Here is a 20507-nt window from a genome sequence, read left to right as displayed (position 1 = left end):
TAGAGTTTGATATGTTTTTAAAAATATGATGTGGACTGCATTATTTAATTATTCTCATAATATTTATACCATATCATATTGAGCTAATATTCTCATAATGTTTTCATTAGTATACTAAAATTTTAAAGGGTGTTTACTAGACAAAGCTCTATAACTTCTAGTAATAATAAATTTGTTGGAGAAGGAATTTTGGAGGATGACATTTGTAGGAGTTTTATAGTTCATTGAAAGAGTATATTGGTCCACATAGGCATACATAGCTTGGTTGTGACCCCTCTACTATCTATTCTCAACTCTATGGTGCCTTGGGAACAAGTTCCTACAAGTGCGGTTTTTGTGGCATTTTATAATTGTTTGAAGTTGTAGTTGGGTATGTTTTGTGTGGTGGTAGGGAAGCAATGTTGTTTCTCTTTGTTCTTAACTATCTTTATTCATTCATTTTTTGTTTATTTGTTATCGATGGTGAGGTGCATGAAATCTGGTAGGGGTTTAGGAGACCCCATAACCTCTCCTTCAAATATATTTTAAATTTTGAGGAGTCTTATAGTGCTAGAAATAATATATTTTTCCCACTTTCTTTTGCATGTCACCAATGAGACTAGATCCAAGAATCAAGTATGATCCCACTTAAACACCAATGGGTGTTTAGTGATAAATAAGGATAACTCAATTACAGTTATCAATTAAAAGGAAATTGAAAATGATTTCCTTTTCCCCTCTTAGTAGGATCTGATTTGTGAGTTCATGGCTCTTTGGATTTCCCTTTAGTTTCTTGAGTTTTGGGCTTTTAAAAATTGGAATCTAGAAGGAGATATGGAGATTATTTTGGCTACAATTTTTTATTTTATGGTGGTTTTTACTAGAATTGAAGATCATAACTTGATCTTTGAGGGAGGCCCATATTTTTTCAATTAGTTAGGCTTGATTAAAAAGGAACGATATGTGGTGTTTGATCTGATAAAGGAGATGTTTGCTAATATTATAATTTGGATTCATCTACCTAGGCTTCTAATCAAATTTTTAAGATTCAATTTCCTTCAATCAATTGTTGTAGTCATTGAAAAACATCTAGGTCCATCTCATCAAACTTTCAATAGAAATATGGCTACTTATGTTCATATTTGTTCTGAGATAAATTGAGTCAATGAAGCATGATAAGGTTCTATCCAAATAAGATAACACATTTAAATGATCAAAATTTGTATCATCTTTGTTAGACCCTCCTTTAGAACCTGAAACAACGGTCTCTTCAACTCATAAGATTTGAGTTGCCTATGACTTGTTCTTATAAGATTTTTCACTAGAGAAAGAGATTTTATCTTTTACAAGAATTGATGATGTAGGGATGGTAGGTTTTCAAATGGAAGAAAATATTGTTTAGACATTTGAAGATTTTGGTCCTATCTCTAAGGTAAAAGATGATAAAAAAATAGATTGATCTACCTCATTTAGGACTAGTATAAAAGAATATTAAGAAAGGGATAAACAACAAATTTTTTAATGTTCTAAGAAAAAAGGATTAAGAGAAAGTAAAATCAGTTGAGGAGTCACTAGTTGAGTCCAGTGATATGAAACACTAGATTCTCACTTTAGTAGCCCTTAAAGTGATTCTTATTTCTTGGAATGTGAAGGGGTTATGACAACTTATGACAAATGATAGATACATATGACAAATTATGACACATAAAAATCATATTCTATGATAGTTTGGAAAAGTGTCAAGAGGCATCTTTGCATGGAGATTCAGAGAAGGTGGAGACCCAAATTGGGTAATGACAAATTGTAAGAGAATCAACTATTAATAGTCAATTATGACGGATTCTCTTATAGCTGTAAGTATTGTTAGTTATGACATATTCTATGTTAGTTGTAAGGTGTGCAAGAACACATCTAACAGATTCTAAGGTGTCACCAACGATTCCCAAGACTGCATCCCAAAAGCATTCACTGAGAGTGGACAGAAGGAAAGAGGAAGAAATCTCCTTTTGCAAATTGTAAGCATCAAATGACACAAAGATCACAAATAAAAGGGGACAACCTTGAATAAATGAGTGTACCTATAACACCCCTATTTAAGAGCTGATGCAAAATGACTTTGTTAATTGTGATTTATATTATGGCAGTGGACTCCTTGTTCATAGCTTATCAATAAAAAAAGCTAGTTGTACCTAGAAATTGTAAATACTAAATGAATTAAATTATTTAAAAAATGCTTAGTTTTTATATTTCTTCAAAAAATGAATATATAAAAAGCCTTTTATTTAAAAATATTTCAAAAGTCATATTCAACATCTATCAATTCTTTTATGCATTTCAGATCAATTATATTAAATTTCTTATATTTAAGAATTGTCACATTTCTTATTTGAATAACAATCACATTTAACCAACTTTATTAAATTTATTATATTCAATAACCAAATTTATTATCTAAAACAAACCGTTTTAATCAATTGTATTAGATTTCTCACATAAAAATTAAATAAATATTAAATGATACCATTTCTATCTTTAAACACTAACTACCTACTCAAACACTTTTTCTCTTTATTTTCTCGCAGCAATGCGACAAGATACCAGATCAGATCAGATCGGATTCTATTTGTTCCCCAACCTTTACCTTTCTTTTCACATGTAAAAATTACAAATACTCTTCCCTCGAAATTAACTAAAACATTGAACAGGGTGAAAATGATCATTTAATTACTTCTGGGAATTTTCCAAACATTAATATTCCCCGACTTTTTCGCCTATTGACAAAGACACTGGAAATTATGATTCTTGATATATTCTACGCTGTGAAGACTTTTGTTGCACCTGAAAGTTCGAGGAATGCAACGCAACGGGTCTGTTGGTTTGTCTTATAAATACTTAACAATTTGCAACCAAATCCATAGACAGAAGAGGAAGCCTCAATTCATAGTGTTGCCAGGTGTATTGACTATTATTATATTTATATTTTTCAATATAGATATTGAGGTTTAGAGGGTCTGAAATAGAGATGGGCAGAGGGAAATTTCTCTTCTTGCTGGTGTTGTTGTTGGGCATGGTGGGCACCTGCTGCTGCTCCTCCTCCTCCTCCTTGTGGGGAGGATGCCCTCCTCACGAAAGAAGTGCCCTCATCCTCTTCAAACAAGAGCTGGATGATCCATATGACCAGATGAGCTCATGGAGGGGCTTATACTGCTGCTCCTGGAAGGGAATCGCCTGCCACAGGGGCACTGGCCACGTGGTTCGCCTGGATCTTAGCACCTTTGGTTATTACTTATCAGCAGTAGTGAGGAATTCAAGCAGTCAAATATTCCCTGCTTTATTCCACCTGCACCATTTGGAGTACCTCGACCTCAGCCAGGTTGACTTGTCCTCTCTTCCTTTCCCTTCACATCTTCCGAGCCTCAGCAAATTGACACACTTGAGCTTGTGTTATTGTAGGCTTACTGGCCAAATCCCAAGTGAGCTTGGCAATATGTCCAGCTTGAAATATCTGGACATCTCCTCCAATCCTGATCTTACCGGCGAAATTCCAAGTGAGCTTGGCTATATGTCTAGCTTGAAATATCTGGACATCTCCTACAATCCTGGTCTTACCGGCGAAATTCCAAGTGAGCTTGGCAACATGTCTAGCTTGAAAAATCTGCGCATCTCGGGCAATTCTCATCTGGAGTTGAGGCAATCGGGCTCATGGATTCGAAATTTGCGACGCTTGGAGGAGCTCTATATGTACCATGTGAATCTAGCAACGGGAGGTGATGGTGTGGTAGAGAATGTTGCGTCCCTCACCAACCTTACAACACTTGCCATGTCTGGGGTGTCAGGTACAATTCTCTCTTCTCTTGTAAACCTCACCTCCATCTCCCATCTTTACCTTGAAGATAGTGACGTCGCTCACCAACCCTTTCCCATCTGGATTTCAAACCTTACATCTTTGGTTTCCCTCGAGCTCAACAACTACAGTCTCCATGATTCCATCCCTTCTGCTGTGTTAAGTCTTCCCCACTTGAGAACCCTTGAATTGTCCTACAACCCTGATCTCAATGTAGACCTCTCCTTCATTGTGCAGCATGCTTCCCAGCTCAGTACCCTTTCTATTACACATTCAAATGTGGGAGGAGTGGTTCCAAATTCTATTGCAAATATGACCTCCTTGACCAGATTTGATCTATGGGATAACCAAATTCAAGGTGTTCTTCCTCCCGCTATTGGGAATATGTCCTCATTGACCTACATGGATCTTTCTTATAACTCACTAAGAGGCAACATTTCATGGAGCTCTTTAGGTGGACTATCAAAGTTGTCAGTTCTTTATCTTGACTCGAATCAATTAAATGGGAGCTTCCCATCTACTTTTGGTAATCTTTCCTCCTTGAGTGTCCTTTCTCTTAGCAATAACTATTTGAGTGACACTTTGTTACTTTCTCAACTAGAAAGTTTTAGAAAGATAATTTATTTGGCCCTCTCTAATAATTTGTTGACAATAGAAATTAATCCCATCTGGATTCCTAAATTTCAGATCCAATATTTGTATTTGAGTTCTTGTAATATTCGTGGTGATTTCCCAACTTTCATATCCACTCAATACTCCATAAGTGATATAGACCTGTCCAACAATTCTTTGAGTGGAAATATTCCAGAATGGTTGTGGGACCTTACATTCTTGGGGAGACTCAATCTCTCATATAATCAATTTGGAGGACCATTATCCTCTAAGTTCAGTGCATTTGATGCTCAATATGTGGACCTACATAGAAATAAGTTACAAGGGAGTATTTTTGTGCCTCATCCAAATGTACAGTTTCTTGACATGTCAGAGAATCAATTTGAGAGCATATGTAAAACGAGTAACAAATATGGCCCCAGTCAACTAATTTATTTGTCACTTGCAAATAATAGTATCAGTGGTGTTTTTCCACATTCTATTTGTGAAGGTCCTCATTTGGAGGTTCTGGATGTGTCAAAGAACAAGTTTACAGGCGATTTGTTTGCAAGTTTTGGAAATTGCTCATCAACATTAAAGGTGTTGAATCTAGAAAAAAATCATTTGGAAGGTGAGATCAAGAGCATGGTTTGTCTTCAAACATTAAAATTAGGAGGTAATAAACTGCAAGGGCCAATACCATCATCACTTCAAAAGTGTACCTCTTTGGAGATTCTAGATTTGGGATATAATAACATGCAAGGAAAAATCCCAAATTGGATAGATGAGTTGATTGATCTTCGAATTTTAGTACTCAGATCTAATAAATTCAATGGTGAAATACCATTACAATTGGCAAAGCTACAACATCTTCAAGTCTTGATTTTGTCAAATAACAATTTTTCTGGAGTAATTCCAAGTAGCTTGAGTAACTTGGAAGCAATGAAAAATCAAACAGAAAGCACAGATGTCCTTCAATACTCAAATCATTCCAGCTCAATGTCTTATGTAGATAAAATGGAAATAGTCAACAAAGGCCAATTTTTGGAGTACGAAAAATCTCTAGCAATGGTTCGATGCCTTGATCTCTCTAATAACAACTTTTCTGGTAATATTCCTCAAGGTATTGGATCCCTCATTGGACTAAAATTTCTCAATTTGTCCAAAAATGATCTCAATGGAAAAATTCCTACTTCTTTTGGAAAGCTCGTGAAATTGGAGTCACTTGATATTTCAAGGAACAACCTTAATGGTGACATTCCTGCAGAACTACAACTTCTCACATTTTTGAGTTATTTCAACATATCTCATAATAATTTATCTGGTAAAATACCAACTGCAGGCCAATTTTTTACATTCAATGATGATTCATTTTTATACAATGCACATCTTTGTGGACTTCAAATCAACAAAAAATGTTCCTCTTCTCTTCCTCCAAACTACACTCAAGCTGAAGATGTAAGTGACAAGGAGTGCAACACAGATGTGTGGTGGGAAGTGGGAGTTGGATTGAGCTTTGGATTGGGGTTTTCAGTTGTTATTGGAGTATTATGCTTCAACAAAAAATATCGTTGCAAATGCTTCAAGATCATGGATGAAGTTATTGTAATTCTCCATCAAAATGTTCGAGAAAAAATATATTAATAAAGTTATTTTCCTTCTCCTTCCCCTTTCCCTGAAAGACTCCCTCCCCTTCTCTTCTCTAAGCGTGGATGCATATGGATTTAATTATTGTTTTCTTTTGTACTTATTTATAGAATGTATTATTTTTATTATCCTATTGTACAACACCTCCATTTTAAAGCATGAAATTAAATAGATATTCAAAATTAAATCAATTTTATTGATTCATTTCATCTCCTTTTTTTGTCAAAGTTTAGTAGTGAGCATGATTACATGTTTCATTATTTATAAGTCATAGTAACAACCAAATAGTTTGATATACTATAAAAAGAAAGCACAAATTAAAACATTAAAGTAAATTTAACTTTGACAATAATTAAAATGTCTACTTATGGATGAATACCAAAGAAATATGAAATGTAAAACATTCAATTCCTTACTTGGCAGGAATTAATTTTTCTTTTTCTGTAGATATCATCAAATTATTAATTTCAAACTATTCTTGTTCTACAAGTGGTCTGTGCTTACTAGTTAAATTATAATGCTCCATATATAATTCAGATGTATTATTATCAATGGTATCTTTAATATAAATTATTAAAAATTATACAAAATTTAACTTCAAGATATTTCATGGAAGAAACTTATGAGTGCCAAATTTTCTCATAAACGAGTCTGCCTAAGACCTAATGTCTATAACTTATCACAAATCTAAAATAGAGATTAAAGATATTAAATATTCATTATTATGAAAAAAAAATAAAAATGCAAAGTACAAATATATATAAGCTTCTAGACAGAAGCAGAAATATCAATCACAGTTGAACTGCCCACCTGAGAGCTAGCGGGTAGTGTTCTGTATGCACATCTAATGAATTTTAAGAGCATTCCTTAATGAGTTTTCACTATTCTAAATATGATTTTAAGAGCATTCCTTAATGAGTTTTCACTATTCTAAATATGATATTAAGAGCATTCCTTAATGAATTTTTAAAATTTGTGTATGCCCCTAACCAGGCAGCTTTTGTAGGAAGGGAACAACACTAAAATTAACTTTTTCTATTGAAGTATAAGTTGTATAGTCTGATTCTTTTGTTACAGCTTCTGTGCATTTTTGCAGCAAGACATATACAATTGAAATTATCATCTCTTTAGTTCTTATTCTCCAATGGAGGTGTTCGTTCATATTGAAGAGTAAAGGACATATAAAATCAAATTGGATAAATCTTAAATTCTATTGGTTAAGCATATTAACGCATCTCAATGAGATTTAATTTCAAAAGAATTCAATGTTGGGATCTCATTTGAGTTAGGGATGTTTTAAATAATTAAGAGGAAATTTTTTTATTTTTTTTTTAAGGGAATTCAAATTTATAGAGGTTATGAGGCATTTTAATTGGTCCTATTTTTCTTTTCAAGAGTTGTTCTTCTTTTTATCATCTAATAATTTTATTTTTCATATTTGATTTAAGATTTTGATTTTCAAATATCTTTTAAAATGAGAACATTATGACTTGATTTATTTCAAATATTTAATTATTTTGGATGTTTAATATTTAACTCTAGAATTTCTATAATACTTGAAAAGAATCTTAATTTCAGCTTTAAAAAATTGAATTATTTAAAAAGATTATCCATGAGTTTTGTTTAGATGTATAAATTTAGTTATTTTGACAGAAAAAAACATATTACAAATGAGACATACTTATGAATTTTTATGCTATCATATATTCACTATAATAAGCTTTTCTTATCTTCATTCAAGAAGGACAACTAGAAATTTAGATTAACAGAGAGAAACATAATGATGTATTCAAACCACAGTTGTTACTATCCAAAGACCTAAAATCATTTCGCAGTGCCTTAGACCATGTGTTGTGTCAAAAGCCACAGTCTGCCTCTGTTTGATGTTGTCAAAACCCACAATCTAAAGACCTAAAACCTCTGGTTTGGCAATGCCTCAAACCACATGTTTCGAAACTGCTATTTGTCATGTTCTTGCAACTTGCATTCATACCACAGTTGTTGTCCAAAACCTGTAGTCTGATGAATTGAAATATGTAGTTTGGTAGTGGTTTAGACCACAAGTTGTGTGAAAAGCTGCAGTCTAGCTCTTTTGAATATTTTGACTAACTTGCATGAAATTTATCATTCTTTGGAATGAACATTTGATAACCCTCATTGTATTCTTTGGAATGAACATTTGATAACCCTCTTTGGAATGAACATTTGATAACCCTCATTTGTTTATTGATTTGGATGACAAACATAATAGCATACTTGTATTGGAGGTAATCAGTCATATGGGACTAAAAGAAAAGGCAATATTCTAATCACTAGCTAATATGGTATTATAGACAGGTCAAGAAAGCCAGGTCAAGTTAGGATCCTAGAATATTGTAGTGTGGTTCAAGGGGGGTATTGGAAAGCGAGTCACGTTTTAATAAAAAGTGGACCAACCACCAAAAGGGCTAGTATCTCAATGGTAGAACTCTCTAGAAACAAATGAGAGGTCTTAAATTTGAATCCTAAATAGAACATGAAAAGTTTAAAATAAAGATGAAACATCTATGAAGTCCAGCGAAAATTTATAAATGAAAACATCTCTTAAAATTCTACAGCTTTACTTTGGAAAACATTTTTCAAAAACATTCTGCCACATGTAGAGAATTCACAAAAGCATTGACTGCATTCACATCTCTTACTCTAAATGTTTTCCCTTTAATTCAAATGGGTACAAATGTCATTAAATTTAACTTTTTCTAAAAAATGGCCACCAAAAAATGTAAAATTAAAAAAAACAGTGATGAGAGTCCAAGAAGCAAATTTTGATTCATTTCACTAGGTAGTTGAGAATTTTAATCTTGTGGGAGCTTAGGCATTGGCCTGAGGTAGAATGACAAGTTGTTGAAAAAATATACAATAGATATGAACTTCTGTGTCACAATCATTTTAATAGGTGCTACTATAGCTTTTGTTGCCTTGTGCCTCATCTAATATACCATTGCAAACCACTATAGCTCATGTAGTGTCCCTCCTTAACTTGATTTGACTTGACTTTTATTTCATGCATGATAGACATATCTAGACTCTTTATGATGTTTTGGATTATGATCATACATGCGTTTCAGAACTCATTATGATGCTATACATTATTTGGATATATGTTATTCTAATTATTTATATGGATGATGACGCTATCATTATTGATCATGTGTTTTGATGGATATATGTGCTTGATCGATTCTATGCACATTACTATGTTGGTCGATTATTTATGATTTATATTGATCATGGATTTGATGCTATTACGATTACACTAACCCTATTTCATGCTTACATATGATGAGTTGTTATTGCAATGTGTTTGATTATTGTATGATTGTCTTCGTGAGAGGGACGATGTCACATCACTCATTGTGAGTGGGATGTGTCATTGCGATTCCCTATCACTTGCCTGTTATGAGATATGCATATGTTGTATCGTTGCTTGTGGTTGTAGGATTTGTCGGTATCATACATAGACTCCACCTGGCTTTACAAGTTTGAGCGCATCTTTAAATCCTAATGACATGTGGTCCAGAGATGACATGAGTTCCCTACACATACTCTAGATCTAGTTGTTCACCTTGAATCGCCAGCGTCTTGGCGTAATTTGTCATGTTTGTTAGTGAGTTGTGGCTTTGTGAGTATGCTAGCTTATTATTAATTTATTTGATGTATTTATGAGTGATTTTGTAGATATTAATGTTTAATTTAATTGATTTGATTATTGGCTTTTGAGTATTTAATTATTAGATAATTGCTGTTTATTTATGTTTTTTAATGCCTGTTTAATATTTACTGTTTAATCCCTATTGGAGGTTGACCATTTATTTGATATTCATTTATTTATTTGATTATGTTTATTTATTGCTTATAGTTTAATTTATTTATTTAATGTTTAATATTATATTGATTATTTAACTATTTTATGAGCTTTGAGTTATTTGTTTATTATTCCCCATTTTGATTATTTATTTATGGCTTATGAATTTTTTACATAGTTTGACCTTTATTTATATTGGAGTGTATAAATACCTTGGGGAAAAATAATAATATTCCCCACTTGATTTTGTATAAACATGTTTTATATTTATTTTATCTATCCTTTACTCTCATTCTATGAATTTGAAATGGGAGAATAAAATTATACTATATGGTGGGTTGGTAAAATATATTCCAAAAAGGAATACTTTGATCGGTTCTCATGAAGGCTAGGGTTTTAGAGTTTTGAATGGCTTTTTATTTGGTTTTTCAAGCTTATTATCGAGTTGAATTCTCTAAAAAGTTTATGCAATTTTCATTCTTGCTTTTGGCTTTGGATTGTTGGAGTTTTTTTGCTAGTTTTGGTTTTGGATTCGGAGCTCTACTTCAACTACCTTCCATCATACGGGTTGCAAGTTGGAGTTCTTTTAATTTTGTATTTTTAGTTTTGATGGATCTGTGTATGCTCCATCTCTGCAAATGATTTTTGGGAGCTCGGGTAGCATTATATTTTATTCTATATGGTTTATTATAGTTTATTAGAAAATATATTTGGGAATGGAATTTGTATTATGTTTTTCCATATAGTTTGTTGTTAAATTATTTGGGACTATCTGAGCATTGTCGTTCACGACACCGAGCAAGCATTGTGTTGAGAGAACTCTTTCTCTCTGGGTTTTCTCTATACAAATGGCCTTTCCTTGTTGTGTAAATGTGGATTTTCTATTGTAGTTTTGTTGATTTGAGTGTTCTGATAAGTTTCCTGAGTGTTTCTGGGTTGTATTGTTGTAAGCCATACTTTGCGATATCTTTGTCTATAGTTTGCTATTATTGATTTTGTTTAAACCTATTTATTCCAATGTTCTGGCTGACTCTATTCATGTATTTTTTGATGACTTTTGTTTGTACTCAGATTTTATTTTTCCCGTCGTAAGTTTTCTGTATGTTTCCATTTTTTTGGAATAAAGCACCAAAAGTGTTTGTGTTATTTCTTGTTGTAAATGTGCTATTATGTATAGCGTATATGCTTCCAGAATTGGTAAATGCATTGTTTATTATCAAAGGCCTTGTTTAACTGTGAAAATGTGCTTCAGAGTTCTATGAATGCGCTTTAGGGTTTTGTGTTTGTGTTGTTGAGTCTGGTAAATGCACTGCTAGATTAGGTATATGCGTTGTACTGTCTGGATTTTGTAGATTGATCTATTTTGCTCATTCTGTCTTGATTTTTTGATCTGATTTTTGTACCAGAGGCTTGACTTCGGTCTGTTGATAATTTCTAGATTGTTCTTTGATTTGATTTTACGTATTCATATGGTTTCATGCTTATTTATCTTCCTATGTTGTTGTGGATGTATTGGTGTTCTCTTCCATGTTGTTGAGCCATGTTTGAGTGATGAAGTTTTGTTGTTTTGAATCCAACAATTGAGTAGGCCTTGCTGTAACTTTCATTTTGTATTGTGGTAGATTTTGATGACCTTTTGCGGTCCTTGATATATTGATTTGGTAAGAGGCTCTTTATTGATTTACTTCACATTATGGCAATTGGATGATCATGCATGAGTTATGGTTGCATGGTGTTATACATATGGATTCAAATTTTTATGTTGAATATGAGCCTCTTGTTGAGATTTTATTTGGGTCAATGTTAGGGGGAGTGGGCTTCCTTGTGATGACTAGGGTCATGAGAGATGGGCTTGCATTAGGTTCCTTGTAAGGATGCATGAAGTCTGGACCACTAGGGCACATTGGGACTTTACCATGATGTGAAGAAGTGATAAGATAATAATAATTTAATGGGTTGGGTAAATAATTAACTAATCAAAATAATGAATAGTTGTGAACCCCATGACTTGATCCTAGGGAGGATGTTTTAGGATAAGCTTGGGAAGGCCATTGCGATGGCAAGTCAATCTCCCTTGATCTCTCATAGGTTGAGATGGCTCCACATGTCCATTAGGCTTATGCCTTGTGTTATAGTATTTGTTGTGTTAGAACATGGCATGTGATGACACTCCACTCCTACATGTGTCTCCTTGTTGAATTGTAATTATGCCTTCTGGATTTGTATTTATGACTTGATTATTTGTAAGCCTCTGGGAGTTTCTTCTTGTGATTGTTTGTGGTTGGTCAGGTATCTTAAGAGTCCTTGTATTGTTTAGTCTTCTTTGATTGTTATGTGCTAGCTTAGGTCTAGAGTGTGTGTTTTGACCTTGTGTCATCTCCTAGTATGGGGGTGGTTCCTTTGGTTCCACATGGTCGAGTGGTTGGTTCTTTTTCAACCATTGGGATATTCTTATGGATTCTTCATGTGTGGATTAATATGTAAAGATGTAGATCGATCATGTATTAGGAAAGAGATATGCACATGATGTAATATTCATATGAATGTAATTGTAATTGTGTTGTACTTCGTAACTTAGGATTATGACATGATTTGTAATAATGAGACTATGAGATGTATGGTGATAATCTTGTGTAATGTAAGAAAATGATTTTCATGTACTTAGATGTTTGTAATACAATGGATTAATGTGATGAATTATTGTATTGTTTAAATTTCATGGTTATCACTTAGGAAGTAGATTCATATATGAAAAAGATTTGTGCAAATGGAATGAATATAGTGTAGGAGTTGTGGTTGAATAATAATATCATATTCATTGATAATGTCATTCATGTAATTGCACTGAAAGTTAGGAAAGCATTAGGAATCTTGCATTATGTACTTGGTATTAATGCTAAGAGAAATGTTCATGTAGATAGAAAATGGATAAGGAACTAAGCATATTTGGATTAGGTTTTAAAATGAATTCAAGAAAAAAGGGATTAGTCTTGCATGGAAAGAGTAGGCATCTAGCATGTTAGAGTTGAGTGCATCTCATAAAGGTTAAATAATCAAGTAGTTGCATAAAATAATGACTGGTATTAAATATGTTGCATTTGCATATGGTAAAGGATTAAGTAATGATTTGTGTGGTAATTAAAGGAGTAGAATGTAATTACTTGTGGTAGTAGGTTAATTAATCACGTTAAGATGCCCTAGAGAGATAGTTGTAACGATTGTGATGTTATTCCACTTATGTAATTGGTTAATGTACTTATATGAGTGGTTTATATTATTTATGCTTAAATGATAATGAATGTTAATTAATTATATAGATGATATGATGTGTAGCATTAGATGTTTTTTTTTAAAGTAAATTATTATCTCTTTTTAGTATGTTAGATGTTTATTTTCTCTAGGGCATTTTGGTGGGCATTACATCTGGTATCAGAGCCCATGTTCATACACTGGGTACTCTGGTTTCATTTGAGCCCATTGTATATGTAGCATTTTGCATGGGGTAGCCCAGCAATTATATCCCTGCTATTTATTTTCTTGTTGTAGTAGCCCTAGATGGTTAGCTTATAGTTTTCTTTTGTGTGTTTCTAAAACAAGATTCCTGTTAGGGGTAGATATCATCATCTTGCTAATTGCATGGGTACTCAGAGGAATCCTCATCTTGAGGTGTTTGAAGAGTCACACAATGAGGAGCAATAGCAAGATTAGCTTAGAGGTAATGTGATTCTGCAATTGGTGAACGTGCTTCAGGAGATTCTTGGGCACCTAGGACTAAGACAAGAGGGGTCTCATAATTTGGAGCATCAGGAAAGAGAGCATTCACATTCTCCTAAGAGAAGATTTGAGGTGGATTAGGAGGTGCTTGCAGCTAGTCACATGAGAGATCTAATGAGGAGTCACCATCCTACTTTTGATGGCTTAGGTAGTGGTATGGAGGTAGAGACTTAGCTTTTGGACTTGAGTAGGTGTTTTGCTATGCACCCATGTAGCAGTAACACCAAGGTGAGATGTGTGATTACACACCTTCATGATTTTACGATGACATGGTGGCATACGAAGGAGTAGAAGCTGTGTTTAGACATAGCGATAGTATGTTGGGAGTTGTTCTTAGAGAAGTTTCATGCTAGTTTTCTTTCAAAGCATTGGAGGTAGAGGAAGGTCGATGAGTACCACGATTTGAGGCAGTAGAGGATGACTGTGGATAAGTATAAGTGCAAGTGATTGTATTAGTGGAGAGGTTTGGGTGCACAAACCTAAGACCTTGGAGGCAGTTGTGGAGAAGGTGAGGTTAGTGGAGGATAATCTTGCCTTAGCTTTAGGAGGTGTGACAAGTGGACAGACAATTAGTGCACTAGTTACAGGATCTATTGTGAGAGGTTCTCAGTCGCAGACTTCAGGTTTTGCTAGGAACCATCCTTCTTCTTTCCACAACAATCAACAGTTTAAGAAGAGGCATTCTCTGGGTCAGAACTTTGTGCGAGGTGCTAGATTTCAGGTTGACAGGAGTCACATTTGTCAGCGTGATAGGAGACCTACTCCTTCTTAACCATCACAGAGTTCCCACCCAACTTCTAGTAACACAATATTCAATAGTTGAGTGCTACTCCAGTGAGTAGAGGATTCATTAGGAGAGATTTCTTTTCATGTGGACAGCCAAGACACATTTTTGTTCATTGTCCTTAGCATACTTCACAGATGTCAGGGCAACTTAGAATCCATCTACTTCTAAGCCTATAGTTGGTGATGTAGGTAGGTCACATCGTGTATTTATAGCGATTGATAATCATCACACTGAGCATTAAGCCACCATTGTGGAGACATCAGGTGTGATAGGTGGTATCTGTTGTTCAATGTTATTTGATTTAGGAGAATCAGATTCTTTTATCTCTTTTTCTAGTAGAGTGATGCAGGCTTTCTATGGAAAAGTAGGATGATAGGTGGTAGGTAGAGTTAGCTACAGGGTCCAAGGTGGCAGTAGATTCCCTTGTGCTCGATTGTCCTTTAGTTTTGGGAAATTTTCATACTTCTGTGGATCTTCGTATCATGTCCTTGGGATCTTATGATGTGGTTCTTGGTATGGATTGGCTTGGGTCTCACCAATCACAGATAGATTGCAGAGGTAAGAGAGTGCAGTATGTGGATGACAATAGGAAGAGTGTGGAGATTGTAGGTATTCAAAGACCTATCTCTCTTTGCATGATTTCAACTATGCAGATAAAGAGGTGTGCATGTAAGGGTTGCCAGTTATTTGCGGTAAGAGTGAAGGATGTGGAGGAGGGAGTTAGCTCAGAGGATCTATTATAGCAACATACCATCCTTCAGGAGTTTCTAGATGTTTTTCCTAGTGAGATTCCAGGTATGCCCCCTCAGCGAAATATTGATTTTGGGATTGATTTGATGCCATGAGATGAGCCTATCTCTAAGACTCTGTATCAAATGACCACATAGGAGTTGAATGAGTTGAGGGTTTATTTGGAGGAGTTATTGGCAAAGGGGTTTATTCATCCTAGTGTGTCCCCTTGAGGTGCACTAGTGTTGTTTGTGAAGAAGAAGGATGAGTCTCTTCGCTAATGCATTTATTACAAACAGCTGAATAAGGTGACGGTGAAGAACTGATATCCCTTGACTCGAATAGATGACCTATTTGATCAGATTAAGGATGCAAAGGTCTTTTACAATATTGACCTTAAGTCTCGATATCATTAGTTGAGGATTCATGAGGCAAACATTCATTGTACAACTTTCCGTACTAGATATGGACACTATGAGTTCACAATGGTACCATTTGGTCTCATGAATGCAGCATCGGTTTTTATGAGCTTGATGAATGGTATATTTAGGTTGCACTTGGATAGATTTATATTGGTATTCCTTGATGATATTTTGATTTATTCAAGATTAATTGAGGAGTATGAGGTTCATGTGAGATAGGTTTTGCAGTGCCTTAGGGAGAATTAGCTATATGCCAATTTGGCGAAGTGTGAGTTCTTCTAGATGGAGGTGAGATATCTTGGCCATGTGATTTCAGGAGAGGGTATCACAGTTGATCCCTCGAATATTCAAGCGATTGTTGATTGGCTAGCACCCACTAATATGGGTGAGGTGTGCAGTTTCATGGGTTTTGCAGGATATTATCATAGATATGTTTAGGATTTCTCCAAGATAGCCTATCCTATCACTTCTCTTCAGAGGAAAGGGAAGAATTTTGTTTGGATAGAGAAATGTGAGACAACATTTTAGATCCTTAAGGAGCGTTTCACTAGTGCACCTATTCTAGCAGGATCAAATCCTTTGGGGGATTTTGTGGTGTGTACAAATGCTTCTTCGGAGGGTCTAGGAGAAGTGTTGATGCAGGATGGTCATGTGATTGCATATGAGTCATGAAAATTTAAAGATCATGAGTAGAATTACCCCACCCATGATCTAGAGTTAGCAGCAATGGTTCATGCTTTGGTTAGATGGAGGCATTTCCTTCTTGGTCATTGATTCAAGTTGTATAGTGATCATCATAATTTGCAATATATCTTCACGCAACCAAATTTGAATGCTAGGAAGAGGCGTTAGATGGATTTTCTGTGTAAGTGTGGTTTTGAGGTGAGATATATCTAGGGTAAGGAGAATGTGGTAGCAGATGCATTGAGCCATAAGAGGTATGAGATCTCAACAGTGACACTTAGTGTGGTTTTAGGAGCCATATTCTTAGTGCCCTTTGTTCTGATGTGTGGTACTAGGAGGTTATTGCAGAGGTTGCCATAGGTAGAGCTCTTGATGGAATATATGCAGGTTATTCAGTTGAGTGGGATGGTCTTCTTAGGCATTTGGGACGTATTTATGTTCCACCATCATATGGTCTCCAAGATTTGATCATGTCAGAGGCACATCATGTACCTTACTCGGCACATCTCGGTGTCAAGAAGATGCACACAGATTTGAGAGATATATCATTAGGCCGGTATGAGGAGAGATATTGCAGATTTTGTGACATGTTACCTAGAGTGCCAGTGAGTGAAGGCAGAGCATCATCATCCAGCAAGATTATTGCAGTCGAACTTGGTTCTAGGATGGAAATGGGACATTATATCTATTGATTTTATAGTTGGTTTTCCCATGTCTTCACGTCATCATGATGTTATTATGGTCACTGTTGACAGGTAGACCAAGGTGGTGCTCTTTTCTCTGGTCAGGTCATCATATACAACATCAAAAGTAGCTCAGATTTTCATGGAGAGAGTAGTGAGATTGCATGGTATTCCTCAACAAATCATTTCAAATCATCATCCAATATTCACATCAACCTTTTGGACTACACTTCAGCATGATTTAGGGACATAGTTGAACTTTAGTTCAGCTTATCATCCCGTGATAGATGGTCAGACAAAGAGGGTTAATAAAGATTTGGAGGACATGTTGAGGATGTGTGTTATGGATTAGTAGTCACATTGGGAGGATTACCTCTATTTGGTGGAGTTTGCATACAACAATGTTTATCACAATTCTATTGGTATGTCTCCTTATCAGGATTTATATGGTAGACCATGTCGTACACCCTTGAGTTGGGACCGTTTGGAGGATAGAGTGTGTATTGGTTCAGAGATGTTGCAGGATATGGAGAAGCAAGTGACTCACATTAGAGAGCATTTGGTAGTAGCACAGGATAGCCAGATGAAATATGCAGATGCTCATTGTGTGGACAAACAGTTTTTAGTTGGTGAAAAGGTATTTTTGAGAGATCTCACATGAAAGAGTCTGATCTATCATGGGAAAGGCTCTAAGTTTTCACCTCGATTTGTTGAACCTTTCAAGATTTTTGAGAGGATTGGTCCTGTGGCTTATCACCTTGCCTTGCCACCTAGCTTGTCCCGCATCCATGATGTCTTCCATGTTTTTTTTTGAGGTTGTATCATCCTAATATATCACATGCTTTTAATTGGAATGCATTGCAAGCCGATGACAGGCAACTTTCTTTGGAGCCCGTGTGCATTATTCAGCAATGAGAGATGTTCCTCAGAGGTAGAAGCATAGAGCAGGTAAGGGTCCAATGGGAACCGATTGATGATTCCTTAGCTACATGGGAGGATGCAGCACAGATGAGAGAGTTATACCCCTATTTGTTTTAAGCCTTCTAGGAGTAAGCCTCCACAAAGGGGCTTATGATGTTTTGGATTATGATTATACATGTGTTTCAGTACTCATTATGATGCTAGACATTATTTGGACATATGTTATTCTAATGATTTATATAGATCATGATACTATCATTATTGATCATGTGATTTGATGGATATATGTGCTTGATGGATTTTTTATACATCACTATATTGAAGGATTATTGATGATTTATATTGATCATGGATTTGATGTTATTGCGATTACACTAACCCTTTTCATGCTTACATATGATGAGTTGTTTTTGCGATGTGTTTGATTAGTGTATGATTATCTTCGTGAGAGGGGCGATGTCACATCATTGATTATGAGTGGGATGTGTCGTTGTGATTCCCTATCACTTGTCTGTTATGAGATATGTATATGTTGTATCGTTTCTTGTGGTTGTAGGATTTGCAGGTACCAAACACCGACTCCGCCTGGCTTCACAAGTCTGAGCACGTCTTTAAATCCGAATGGCATGTGGTCCGAAGATGACATGAGTTCCCTACACATACTCTAGGTCTAGTTGTTCACCTTGAATTGTCAGCATCTTGGCGTAATTTGCCATGTTTGTTAGTGAGTTGTGGCTTTGTGAGTATGCTAGCTTATTATTAAATTATTTTATGTATTTATGAGTGATTTTGTAGATATTAATGTTTAATTTAATTGATTGGATTATTGGCTTTTGAGTATTTAATTATTTGATAATTATTGTTTATTTATGTTGTTTAAGGTCTATTTAATATTTATTGTTTAACCCTTATTGGAGGCTGACCATTTATTTGATATTCATTTATTTATTTGATTATGTTTATTTATTGCTTATAGTTAAATTTGTTTATTTAATGTTTAATATTTTATTTGATTATTTAATTATTTTATGAGCTTTGAGTTATTTGTTTATTATTTCCCATTTGCATGATTTATTTATGGCTTATGATTTATTTACATAGTTTGACCTTTATTTATATTGGGGTGTATAAATACCTTGGGGAAAAACAATAATATTCCCCACTTGATTTTGTATAAACATGTTTTATATTTATTTTACCTACCCTATACTCTCATTGGATGAATTTGAAATGGGAGAATAAAATTATACTATATGGTGGGTTGGTAAAATATATTCCAAAAAGGAATATTTTGATTGATTCTCGTGAAGGCTAGGGTTTTAGAGTTTTGAATGGCTTTTTATTTGGTTTTTCGAGCTTGTTCTCGAGTTGAATTCTTTAAGAAGTTTCTACAATTTTCAATCTTGCTTTTGGCTTTGGATTGTTGGAGTTTTTTTGTTGGTTTTGGTTTTGGATTCAGAGTTCTACTTCAACTATCTTCCATCACATGGGTTGCAAGTAGGAGTTCTTTTACTTTTGTATTTTTAGTTTTGATGGATCTGTGTATGCTCCATGTCTGTAAATGATTTTTGGGAGCTCGGGTAGCATTATATTTTATTCTATAAGATTTATTATAATTTATTAGAAAATATATTTACGAATCGAATTTGTATTATGTTTTTCCATATAGTTTGTTGTTAAATTATTTGGTACTATCTGAGCATTGTCGTTCACAACACTAGGCAAGCATTGTGTTGAGATAACTCTTTCTCTTTGGGTTTTGTCTACACAAGTGGCCTTTCATTGTTGCTTTGTGATTCCTTGTTGTGTAAATGTGGATTTTCTATTGTAGTTTTGTTGATTTGACTGTTCTGATAAGTTTCCTGAGTGTTTCTGGGTTGTATTGTTGTAAGCCATACTTTGCGATATCTTTGTCTATAGTTTGCTATTATTTATTTTTTTTATACCTATTTGTTCCAATGTTTTGGGCAACTCTATTCATGTATTTTTTTAAGTCTTTTGTTTGTACTTAGATATTATTTTTCCTATCTTAATTTTTCTGTTTTTTTCCATTTTTTTTTAATAAAGCACCAGAAGTATATATGTGTTAATGTAAATGCATTATTTTGTGTTGCGTATATGCTTCCAAAATTGGTAAATGTGTCGTTTATTACCAAATTCATTATTTAACTATGAAAATATGCTTTAGAGTTCTATGAATGCGCTTTAGGGTTTTGTCTATGTGTTCTTGAGTCTGGTAAATGCGCTGCCAGATTAGGTATATGCGATGTACTGTCTGGATTTTGCAGATTGATCTATTTTGCTCATTCTATCTTGATTTTTCCATCTAATTTTTGTACCAGACACTTGAATTCAGTTTATTGATAATTTCAAGATTGTTCTTTGATTTGATGTGACGTATTCATATGGTTTCATTCTTATTTATCTTCTTATGTTGTTGTGGATGTATTGGTGTTCTCTTCCATGTTGTTGAGCCATGTTTGAGTGATGAAGTTTTGTTGTTTTGAATCCAACAATTGAGTAGGCCTTGTTGTAACTTTCATTTTGTATTGTGGTAGATTTTGATGATCTTTTGTGGTCCTTGATATATTGATTTGCTAAG

The 20507-nt window shown here is 34.5% G+C and overlaps 1 protein-coding gene across 1 annotated transcript; it reads left to right on the top strand.

The window, feature by feature from the left end:
• The first annotated feature begins 1811 nt into the window (after positions 1-1811).
• On the top strand, positions 1812-6058 carry LOC131046007 (receptor-like protein 35). The gene is made up of 3 exons (XM_059217177.1): positions 1812-1832; positions 2685-2846; positions 2972-6058. The coding sequence occupies exons 1-3, from the start codon at positions 1812-1814 to the stop codon at positions 6056-6058; spliced, it is 3270 nt and encodes a 1089-aa protein (XP_059073160.1).
• The last annotated feature ends 14449 nt before the right edge of the window (positions 6059-20507 follow it).

This window comes from Cryptomeria japonica, chromosome 3 (assembly GCF_030272615.1).
Source record: "Cryptomeria japonica chromosome 3, Sugi_1.0, whole genome shotgun sequence".
Taxonomy (NCBI): domain Eukaryota; kingdom Viridiplantae; phylum Streptophyta; class Pinopsida; order Cupressales; family Cupressaceae; genus Cryptomeria; species Cryptomeria japonica.
Note: the sequence above shows the minus strand (reverse complement) of the source record. Positions and strands in the feature narration are given on the sequence as shown.